Consider the following 12064-nt stretch of genomic DNA (forward strand, 5'->3'; position numbering starts at 1 on the left):
TAGCTCCTGAACCCATGTAAGTAACCTATAGTCTTCCTGAGCCTGTGGAAGCGGAGACTGTCAGCCTTGTTCAATGCTAGTTCCTGGGGCTTTGTACACATCTGGAAAAACGGGGGCGGGGGGGCGCTTGATGAAAGTTGAATAAATGAGAGAAGAACAGTCCCAAGAGGTTGTTCACAGCATGGATCAGTCCCCTCCCTGCAGACCATGCTCTCCTCTGCCTTGTGCCTCTAATTTCCAAGTGGAGGGGAAGCTTCCCAAGCAAAGGCATGGCTGGGTCTTGTCCAGTGCTAACTTCCCCAGGGGGAAGAGGCTAAGGGTCTGGGAGCAGAGTTGAACCTCCTATGGCCTGCCATAGGTGCAAAAGGGTCTTTTTTTGATGGGAAATGGCAAAAGTCAGAAGTGGTTACAGAGCCCACAGACACATGTCACAGTGGGTACAGCATCTTGGATACCCTGGACCATGGTGACCATCTGAGTTTGTAGGTCCCACCCTCTATTACATGGGTGGACACTGATTCTAGTCCACACTCCCAGGACAGCGTGGCAAGTGGCTGCTAGCAGGCTGCACCCCCAGTTCACGGAGGCCTTCTCCCACCATTGGCCTGCCCATATCCTTATCAATCCCTTTTTTGGAAAGACCACCTCCGCCCATTGATAAATGACACATCTGAGTATAATAACTTCTGAATGAATTCTAACACAACATGCCCACTTGCAGAATTAGTCCTGAAAGAGCCCATTTGCTCTGGGAAACCACCTTTTTCTGAAGACCTTTCCTTGCTCTTAGTTTGGCCAAAGCTTTGATCCAGAAGTAACAGTGAATGGGAGAGTGTGAGGATGAGGAAGCCATGGTAACAGTGGTGACAATGGATTTCCAGGCAGGCCCAGCTCCTGGCTCCCATCCTGGAAGTACTGAGCTCTGCCTGCATCTTTCCAGAAATGTGAGCCTCTACCTTTCCAATTTCCTCTTACACCTCTTCTAGGTTTCCCACCCCCACCTCCACATGACAACGTGGCGTTCACGTGGCCCATATGGGGATCAGAGAATCCTATTGGGTATGCCAGCTTAATGAAATACTTGCAGTTTATTAAACCCAGGCTTCCCTAAGCCTTGAGTGCCTGTGGGTATTTGAAAGCTGAAGGTAACCCCAAGCTACCACAAACGTAATTGCTACATGTGTCCGTGCATTCTTGCTGCAACCTCAAACTCCTCCTCTTATGCAGTGTGCGAAATGAGCAACATAAAGTAACTCCTAGTCAGACAAGGCGGGGAATGTGGGGAAATGCTGAGAGAGTCTCCCCAGAACCCCTCAGGGCCTCTAAAAGTATATGAAGTTCCCATTACTTCTAGCCACAGAGGGCGCTTCTCCACCCCCTGGCTGCTCAGTGTTTGCAGAATTGGTTCATTATAAGTGAGGCAGTCAGCATGCCTCGAATGTCAACCTTCCATGTCAACTTTGCATGATGTAGCTCAAATATTTCAAGCCCTGTTTCAGCAAGGCTTGCTCTCAGCGGCAGGGCTAGCAGAGAGCAGTGTCTGGCAGCTCCCTCTAGAGCTATATTTCTGTTCCTCCTCCAGGGCTTGACTGCAGTGGGCTGTTCCAAGTCTGGGAGGGGATATAGAGAACCCCAGGTGAACTGGAGTTCGCTCCTCTGAACCCAGGAGGGGCTGCCCCTGGGGGATGCTTTCCCATTCGTCTGTCTCCTCGGCCTTGGGTCTGTAAATCAGGGGTGAGGGGCTCATATGGAAGCAGCAGACAAAGGCCTCAAGGGAGGTGCCTCTCTCTATGTGGATAGTCATCTGGATATTGGAAAAGGAGATCCTGTTGGTGACACTCAGGGGGACCTGCTCCAGGAACCTCAGCAGCAACCCGTTGACCCACACACAGCTCTTGCGACTCAGGTTCTTGAGGCAGAAGGCCAGCAGAGTGCTGCCCCGCTCCAGATAGGGCTCGAGGGACAGGTGTCGGCGGGAAAGGTGGGGCAACTGTAGTTGGAGGTGGGCGTCATGTCCCCGGCCAATCAGCAGTGGGCTGGTGTCATGCTGCAACTCCAGTGGAACATTGATGACGGCGGCAGTGCTCAGCGTGGGGTGGTACAGGCTTACCCGCAGGACTGCGAGAGAACTTTCCATGGATGAGCTCCTGAGAGGATGGAAAAGAGACACGCCTCTGTGGCTCCCTGAGGTCACACAGCCTATTCACCTGAGGGACCCCCTGTCCCCAGCCACATTTAGCTAATCAAAAACACATGTCCATGGATTCTTCCCAACCCAAGATGGAGTCAAGGTTGCAGAACTGAGTTTAGTGGCTAGCTTCATCTCTCCTGTGTTTAGACAGTAGGACATGCCACCTATCCTCTCTGAGTCTTGTTTTCTGTATTGAGTATGTTCATCTTTCCATGCAGCAAATGGGGCATACCACCTGTCAGGTGGACTAGCATTTGGAGATAATTTGGTCCCACTTCATGGGAAGAGTGGAGTACACAGTCCACACCATCTTTCTATCTGGCAATCACACAACAAACCCTCCCTGAGCCCTCCTTTAAGCCTGGCACCGAATCAGTTTTTGTGGATCAGCAGATGCAAATTACCCTTCTCCTTAGGAGCATCCAGCTGGAGGAGGAGATAGTGCTCCTAGCTCTGGAGGTGTGGCAGGACACAGGGGAGGGCAGCCTACTTGGTCCTGGGTATCAGAAAGGGAGAATAAGGACAGCAAGCATCTTCTAAGCACTTCCTGTAGGCTGGGCACCATGCTTGGCACTTCTCCCTTGTGAAGGGGATGAGCATCCCATCCTCACCTCTGAGCAGAAAGCAGATGCTGATGCAAAAGGTGGAGAGTGCTAAGAGATCACTCGCTAAAGAACCCAGAGGCGCTCAGTGGAGGCAACCGCAATGTCTACCACAGTGAGAAATGCACACATCCTTTGTCCCACACTCCATCTCCAGGAATTTTTCCTGTAGAAACTCATTGGCACATACCATAAAGCCACCTCCAATGATCAGCTTTGATCCTGGATGGATTTGAGGAACACAAACTCTTTGGCATTTCACATACCCATATTCCATCCCAAATGCTCCTTATTGTTCAAGGCCAGGTTCAAAGGCTTCCTCTTCTATGAGGTGTTTTTTTTGACCTGGGGAAGGTGATCCCTCTAGTCATCTGGCAACCACAGGAGGGAGAATCCCTTCTGGGGGATCAGGCCAACGCCCGCCCCCACCAGCCACATTTTGTATTTCATGCCTGAGTTCTGTAAGCCCTTGTCCTGTCTTCCTTGAACTCCTCTCCTATCTCCCTGAGGTCTCCCAAGGGCAGGTAGATTGTATCCCATTACCCAGTACAGACAGCACCTGGCCAGAGCAAGTGTCTAAGGCACATCTGGACTAAATAAGAAGCCCACACTAGTGAAGTCAGGTCACAAGACACCACAAATAGTAGACTAATCCTCAAGAGCTGTAGGACAAGGAGCCTGTGCTGGTTGGTACAGAATCCTGGTCTCTCCTTGTGCCCAACCATCTGCACCTTCTGCCTTTTGGATGTATTAGGTTAATGTTGACCTTCCAGTTTAACAGCAAGGCCTAAGCCTCTTGGGTCACCCCTTTTAGCTGGTGTACAGTATTTCTGCCCACATTTCTCCAGGACAGCTGGGACGGGCAGCCATACCTTCAGATTTAACCAGAAACTCAGACTTCACTTCTAGAAACCAATCCCAAGGTGTGAAGACCCCGAAAGAATCTCTCAGAAAGGATTCACTGCCACTCTGTGTGACCTTACTCTGCTCTGTTGAGTGATCCAGAGCTGACAGAAGTCACCCATCAGAGCGGAGGCCTGAAGGGTCAGTCAAAGGTCTCCTGGATCCTGGCTGGTCTCTGGAAGTGGAAACCCAGCCCTCCTGTCTAGAAAGACACTCTGGAGTGTGTGTCTGGTGAGGATCGCTTCTGCCAGCCTCCCTGAGGGTTCTAGTCCCTCTGACCTCCACTTACCTTATGGCCAGGGCCTCATCTGCATTAGCCCTGCATCTGTGAGCTCTCTCGAAGGAGTGGGTCTGGGGTGGGGCAAGACCAGGGACGCTTCTTATGGCTGTGGTTCAGTATCATGATGTGTCAGAACATGCTTCGGTTTTGTTGCTTTCTTCCTTATTCTCCTTAGGAAAGATAATGAAAGTGCAATTTTCATTTGCAGAAGTGTAACTCACTGCCTGGAGTTGGAAAATCCCAGTCTGGGACCCCTTCTAGGAGGGGCCCTCTGAAAGGTGGGGTTCCCTCCTGGGTTGCAACATTCCTACCACCACAACCTCAGCGTCCACAAGCTTCCTTCCCCCCTGGCTATTGAGTGGGATGAAAGCAGCTCAGGTGTGTTGGAAAGGAGACCTTTGTGGGTGGACAGATGGCCACTGGCAGGGAGCTTCCACAGCATGAGGAGCTCATTCTGGCTGGACAGAGTTTGGCCAAGGAAGCTATGGGCAATGTGGCAGTCTCCAAAGGGTCTCAGGAAAAGGTGAGGTGCAGCAGAGAGAGAAAGGCCACTTACAGAAGGTGGCCTGTCCTGCAGAGCATCAAGAAAGATATCTCTAATGCCCACTCCTCCTGGCTCTATTGATCTCAAGCAGTCTAGAAAATGTCAAGGTGGATGCCCATCCACAACTTTGGGCTCTGAATGAATGTCATGGCAGTGGTGACCTCTCATGTGGCATGGCTCGTCATAGTCCACCAATGTGTTCATGTCACCCTCGTTACCCACCACCCTGCCAAGATGACCAAAGACACGTGCCCATCTGATGCAGGGGGAATCAAGGCTCCAGGAAGATCTGTGCCAAGCACAAGCCCCAAAATGTGTCAGCGGCAATGTCCTTTCTTTCTCCCATCAGACCCTGGCTATCTTGGGACCTCTCAGTGTTTATAGCTGAAGGGTGCAAGGTGGGCCACCCCAATCAGCCAGCAGGTGCCTGGTGAGTAAGCCTCTGCTTACTCACTCCTCATGAGTAACCCATGTGGCCTCTGACAGACACTTCTGCCTGCTTCCTCTGTTCTAAGCACTTAGGTCCTGCCTTCACTCTGGTTTGTTGCTTAGTAACTAACGGGAAAACAGAGAACTCTAGCCATAATCATCCATCCTTACCTGCTCCAGCCAATGTGATACCACCACTTAGGCTTCCTAGGCAACCTAGCTCCCCCAGAGATGGGAACTGAATCTACATTTGGAGTGCCCAAAGCATTAAGTGCAGGCTCCTGCCTGAGTTCCCTCTTCCCCATTATCTCCCTGTGTTCCAGCAAGCCCAGGACTCTGCCAGATGTGCCAGGGAGGCTTGCCCATACGCTTGGAATGTCAGCACCGCCACTGGGGGCTCAGGGAGACTCAGGCACAAATAGTGGTTGCTACAGAAGGATGGCGATGGGAGGGCTTTCTGGAGGTGGGAGGCCCAGGGCCAGTCCTGACCTCAAGGTCAGACTCAAGAGGTCGGGTGCTTAGCAGTTAAGGGTCTGGGCTTTGGCCTCAGTTATTTGATTCACCTCTGTCTTCATTAAAGACGTAGAATTATGGTTAAGTCTTTTCATCTCTCAGAGCCTTGTGTTTTCTACCTATAGAATGAGAATGGTCAGAATATCTGTTTCAGAAGACTGGTGTGAGAATTCAGAAAAGAAAGGAGAAAAAGCATTAAAGTGCCTTAGGTATGGTGCCTGGAGCAGAGCAGTCTCAATGAATGAGAGCCAACTTAAATGATGAAGCTCCATCCAAAAGAGGTGGTTATAGGTACCTTCTCACCAAGAACATCTATACATGCTGAGTTTTTATAAATCTGAAGGCACTGGAGAGCAACAGATGGCTAGAACCCAGGAGAGGAGAAACCTGTTCACTTAAGCCTCATATACTAGCCTTCTTCCCTGTGGGGCATTTGCCAGTTTACAAATGACTGGGGCTAAAAACTGAACAGAAAGTGGCATTTGAGAACTCTTAAGAGTCTTGCAGGACAGGGGAGACAAACACTGGAGCTCAGGACGCAGAGGGTCAAGAGCCCCGGGAAGAAGACAACCACAGAGAATGGAGCCCTTCTTCTCTACTGTCAAGTCATGTGCTGATTTCAAAGTGGGTGGGATAAGAAACTGAGACCCCCACATAAAAGCAAGTGCTGAAAGACTATGAAGCCAAGCAGAGGCTTAGGGAGTCTCATACACTGAGTGGACCAAAATTGGAGTTTAGGACCAACCAAGAAAGAAGGGCCCTGTTAAACACCCAGGCTTTCAATTGAGACCCATAGGATTCACCTAGAACTAAGAGAAAACCAAAGAAGACCCAACCTAAAGACAACTGAGGCCCAACCCCAAATGATCTCCATCTCCCTCCTCTAATTGCCTGTTGGAAGGAAATTAAATCCCCACTAGACAAAGTTAACATCATACAGGGTGGCCACAATTTTTCATTAATGATGTTCCATGATTAATTTTAAAATTACCAGGCATTCTGAAATATGAGAGAGAGAGAGAGAGAGAGAGAGAGAAACCATAAGAGAAAAAACAGGCAACAGAAATAGCTTCAGTGATAGGTTCACAAAATAATCTGAACAAGTGGTCATAGAAGCTTTGTTTCACTAATGAAAAACTGCCAACAACCCAAATGTCCATTAAGAGAAAAACTGGCAAGGAAATTGTATAAAATGCATAAAATGAAGCATTACAGAGCAATACAGAAGAGAATAAGCTAGAGTTACAAAATAAATCAATAAATCAATAAATCAATAAATCTCAAAACACATGGAACAAAAGAAACAGGAACAAAAGGCATATATGATTCTATAAATATAAAGTATAAGACAGACAAAACTAACCCATAAGTGACAGAAATCAGAGTATTATATTACCTCTGAAAGAGATTTTGACTGGTCTATCAGTTTTCTAGGGCTGCCCTAACAAGGGACCCTACTCTGTGTGACTTAAACAACAAAAGCATTACCTCACATCTCTGGAGACTAGAAATCCAAGACCAAGGTTTTGCCAGAGCTGGAGGCAGCAGGCTGTATGGAAGAGAGTCTGTTCCACACCTCTCACCTAGCTTCTAGTGGTTTGCTGGTTGTCTTTGGCATTCCATGGCTTGTAGGTGCTTGATCTTGACTTTGCCTTCATGCTCACATGGTGTTCTCTCTGAATGCAAGTCCCTTTGAGTTAGGGACCACCTTAATGACCTTGTTGACTACCTCTGCAAAAACACCATCCACAAATAAGATCACATTCTGAGAAATTGAGCTGTTCTCAGTGAATGAATTTGAGATGGACTCAATTCAGCCATAACTAGAAAGCAGCATGAGAGACTTTTCAGAAATGATCAAAGTGCAGTGGTGACATTGTGCATTCAGATAGACAAAAACTTGCATTGGGAGTTTGTGATTTTACATTTTGCTCTATGGTATTTATACAGAATAGTTTCACTGCTCTCTGCTCTACCTATTCATTCTTCTTTTCCTCCAATCTCTAGCAACTACTGATCTTTTTGTTGTCTTCATAGTTTTATCTCTTTCTAGTATATTGTATAGTTAGTATCAATATTATAACTTTTTATAACTTTATTATAACTTTTCTTTCATTTATTAATATTCATTTAAAGGTCCCCCATGTCTTTTCATGACTATAACTTATTCATTTTCAGTACTGTGTAATATTACACTGTCTGGATGTACCCCAGTACATTTATCTATTCAATCACCTATTTAAGGTATGAATAAAGTTGCTTTAAACATCTGTGTGCTAGTATTTGTATGGCTATAAGTTTTCAACTATCTTAGGTAAATATCAAAGGGCAGAATTATAGGATATATTAAGAGTATGTTTAGTTGTATAAGAAACTTTCAAGCTGTCTTCCAAAGTAGTTGTACCATTTTGCATTCCCACCAGCAATGAATGTGAGTCCCTGGTGCTCTGTATTCTTGCCAGCATTTGGCATTATCCCTGTTTGGATTTTCATGATGCTAATAGGTAAGTAGTGGTATCTAAATGTTTTAAATGGAAGTTTCCTAATGACATGAGATTTTGAGCATCATTTGATATTATTTGCCATTTCTATATTCTTTGGTGAGGTGTCCAGATCTTTTGTCCATTTTTTAATTCAGTTGTTTTTTTCTTCTTATAGTTGTGTTTTAAGAGTTCTTTCTTTCTTTTGATAACACTCATTCACCAAAAAAGAAAATTTGTAAATATTTTCTTCCAGTCTGTGGCTTATTTTCTTGTTCTAGTAACAATGTCTTTTTTTTTTTTTTTTCAGAGCAGAAGTTTTAAACTTTAATGAAGTCCAGCTTATCGACTGTTTCTTTTATGGGCTATACCTTTGGTGTTATACCTAAAAATCATTACTAAACCCAAGGTCATCTAGATTTTCTTCAATATTATCTTCTAGGAGTTTTACAGTTTTATATTTACATTTAGGTGTATGATCGATTTTGGATTAATATTTATGAAAGGTGTAAGTTCTGTGTCTTAGGTTCATTTTTTTGGCTTGTCTCAGCACCTTTTGTTTAAAAGACAATTTTTTTTCTCCATTGTATTCCTATCACTCCTTTGTCAAAAATCCTGACTATATTTATGTAATGTATTTCTGAGCTTTTGCTTTTGTACCATTGATCTATTTGACCATTTGTTCACCAATACCACACTGTCTTGATTATTGTATCTTTTTAGTAAATCTTGAAGCTGGGTGGTATTCGTCCTTCAACTTGTTTTTCCTCCTTCAATAATATGTTGGCTATTTGGGGGTCTTTTGCCTCTCTATAAACTTTTGGAATCAGTTGGTTAACAGCCACAAAATAACTTGGTGGGATTTTTATTTGGGCATTGAATCTATAGCTAAAGGTGGAAAGAACTGACATCTTGATAATGTTGAATAAACATGAGATGTTTCTTTATTTATTTAGTTCTTTTTAAATTTCTTTTATCACAGTTTTCTAGTTTTCCTTATATATCTCTTACATGTTTTGTTAGATTTATACCTAAATATTTCCTTTTCATAGATGCAGACTTAAATGGTATGTACTTTTAGCTCAGATTCTATTGGTTTATTGGTTTTATATAGGAAAATTAACAGGTTTCTTTATATTAATCTTGTACCATGCAATCTTTCCATAATCATTAGTTCTACAATTGGATATTTTTTTTTGGTTCTTTCAGATTTTATGCATAGGTAATTGTCATATGCAAATAAGATAGCTTTATTCTTCCTTTCCAATACATATATCTTTTACTTTCTTATTTCTTGAGCTATGACTTTCAGTATGATGTTGGAAAAGAGTGGTAAAAGGGGACTCTTTGTCTTATTCTTTTTTTTAAAGAGAGAGAGAGAGAGAGAGAGAGAGAGAGAGAATTTTTTAATATTTATTTTTTAGTTTTTGGCGGACACAACATCTTTGTTTGTATGTGGTGCTGAGGATTGAACCCTGGCCGCACGCATGCCAGGCGAGTGCACTATAGCTTGAGCCACATCCCCAGCTCTCTTTGTCTTATTCTTGATCATAGTGTCAAAATTTTGTTTTTCATCATTAAGTATGATATCAGCTGAAGGCTTTTTGCAATGCTCTTTTTCAAGTTTCCTTATATTCTTAGTTTACTGGAGACATTTTGCTTTATAGAAGCAATACTTCAACTTTCAAAAAAGGAGCAGTCCAAGAGAGATCCAGATATTGAAATTATCAAACACTTTAAAAAATAACTTTATGCCAATTGCAGTGGTACATGCCTATAATCCCAGTGACTTGGGAGGCTGAGGCAGGAGGATCACCAGCTCAGAGCCAGCTTCAGCAATTTAGTGAGGCCCTGAGCAACTCAGTAAGACCTTGTCTCTACATAAAAAACAATTAAAAAAAGTACTCCTGGGTTCAATCCCTGATACAAAACAAAACAGAACAAAACAAAACAATTACATACAAGGAAATAAATGCAAGATGGATAATTTTATCACAGAATGAGAATTTATTTTTAAAAAGACATCATATTTAAGTCTAGAACTAGAGGTATAATAACTAAAATGAAGGACTCAATCAATGGGTTAATAAATGATTTATTATAGATTAGCAGAAGAAATGATTGATAGATTGGAAGATAGGTCAGTTGAATGTATCTAGACTGAATTGTGGAAAGAAAAGAAAATGGCAAATTCAGGGAAATATATAAGACAAATATGGGACGCTGACAGAAAAAAATCAAATATCCATGTAATTGTGATCCCAGAGGTAAGTAAGACAATGGGGCAGAAGAAATATTTAGATAATTAGTCTGAGGATTTTCTTAAATTGATCAAAGACAGTGAGCTACAGATTCAAGTAGCAGGATAAACTCCAGGAAGAATAAACACAAAGAAAACCACGGTTAAGCTCATCAAGGTAAAACTGCTAAAAACCAGAGTCAATGAGGAAGTCTTTAAAGTAGGCTGAAAAAGGGCACAAAACCTTCAAACCAGCAGCACTAAATGTTATGGTTGGCTTTTCAGTAATTATGAAATTTCAAACAATGGCATCTTTAAAAGTTCTAGAAGACAATAACTGCTAACCTAGAATTCTACATTCAGTATTCTTAAATAATAAAGACAACAAAAACAGAATCTTTCACCAGTTCACTTACACTAAAATAAATCACAGTACTCTTTAGGCAGAGGGAAATGATTCCAAATAGAAGCATAGATACGCAGAAAGAAATGAAGAGCAATCGAAAGGGGTATGTGCTGATAAACCAAAGTTAATATTTAACTACGTGAAACAATGATGACAATGACATTTAAAAATGTGTTTAAAATATATGTATAATTAAAGTCCATGACAACAGTAGCTTTGAAGTTGTCATGGAGTTTAATTAATTACAATGTTCCAAGATCCTTGAACTCTCCAAGATGCAATAAAACTACTAATTTAAGGTAGACACTAATAAGTCAGGGATGCATGGAATAATCTCTTAAAAAATAAATAAAAGAATAATAATATCTTTGTGACAACCTAATAGAGGGAGAATGGAACAACAAATTAACAGTTACAATGAAGGCTGTGGAGGCTTGGAAAGACTAGCAGATTAGGGAGAACCCCCAAGGAGGGAGAACAAGGATAGCCCCAGACCAGGATTGCAGCTGAGTTGGGTAGAAGTGAAGAGAGGAGAAGGTGCACACTGAGCAGACACCGACTCATTCCGGGAACTCTCCCCCCACCTTCTTGCAGGTGGATGCACTTGGGACCCTTTGGTACAGCAGTTTTTAAGGCTACATTTCCTCTAAATATCTCTGGGTCTTCTCCTCCCCTAGGCTGCTGTTCTGGGACACAAGAAGGCTTCTCCATGGTGTTTTCTGCCTACCCCAAGAGCCTGAGGGCCGGGTGCTCAAATAATTGACCCAGAAGCTCAGAGAAGGGAAGCGACCTGATGATTTTGCCTAGTAAATATGCAAAGTGTGGCTTCAGGTAGACTGACTCCCAAGCCTCCAGGCCCTGCCATAGCTATCTCTGTGGTCCAGACAGCTTCTGAAAGCTGGGCCACAAATCCATCTGGGCCTCGCTTTGAGGCCAGTCTTCTGAGTCTGGAGACAAGTGTAGCTCCTGCTTTCTCAGCAGTGAGTCAAACAGGAGAGGTGGGATTAAGGGTTGGTGGGGAAGAGGAGCTGGGCTGGCCCACAGAGCCACTGGATGGTTGTAGTTCCAGACCCCTTTGACAGGTGTCTAGAGCTTAACAAAGTTCCCTACCATGGTCTTTTCATCTCCAGCTGTCTTTTCTGCATCCCCAGCCAATCTCTGATACCCTGGGTCCTCCTCATATTGAAGAAAGAAGAGCAAGGGCACTGAGAAAATCCTCTCCTGATAGTTCTTGGGAACTTTCCCAAGAAACCTCAGGAGGGCTGTAGTGACCTAAAGGTTACTTCTAAGGGAGTGGTTCTGAAGCCAGCATTCCAAGCACACTGATTGTCTGGTGAAGAAACCATGCTCAGGCTGGGCAGCTAGACCAGGCTCCAGGGCTCTTGCCAGCACTGTCCCCTCACTCAGCGCAGACAACTGCACTTCCTTGTTGGATGTGTGATAACTAGAAGCTCAAATAACCACTCTGAGGTATGCA

General features: G+C 43.9%; 1 protein-coding gene across 1 annotated transcript; it reads right to left on the reverse strand.

The window, feature by feature from the left end:
• Nucleotides 1-1495: 1495 nt before the first annotated feature.
• On the reverse strand, nucleotides 1496-2137 carry Tifab (TIFA inhibitor). The gene has a single exon (XM_076857625.2). It carries the CDS (start codon nucleotides 2135-2137, stop codon nucleotides 1496-1498), a length of 642 nt encoding a protein of 213 aa, XP_076713740.2.
• Nucleotides 2138-12064: the final 9927 nt, after the last annotated feature.

This window comes from Callospermophilus lateralis, chromosome 5 (assembly GCF_048772815.1).
Source record: "Callospermophilus lateralis isolate mCalLat2 chromosome 5, mCalLat2.hap1, whole genome shotgun sequence".
NCBI lineage: Eukaryota > Metazoa > Chordata > Mammalia > Rodentia > Sciuridae > Callospermophilus > Callospermophilus lateralis.

Excerpts from the sequence above, each read along its gene's own strand:
- Tifab (XM_076857625.2), bottom strand. The coding sequence starts at position 2,137 with ATGGAAAGTTCTCTCGCAGTCCTGCGGGTAAGCCTGTACCACCCCACG.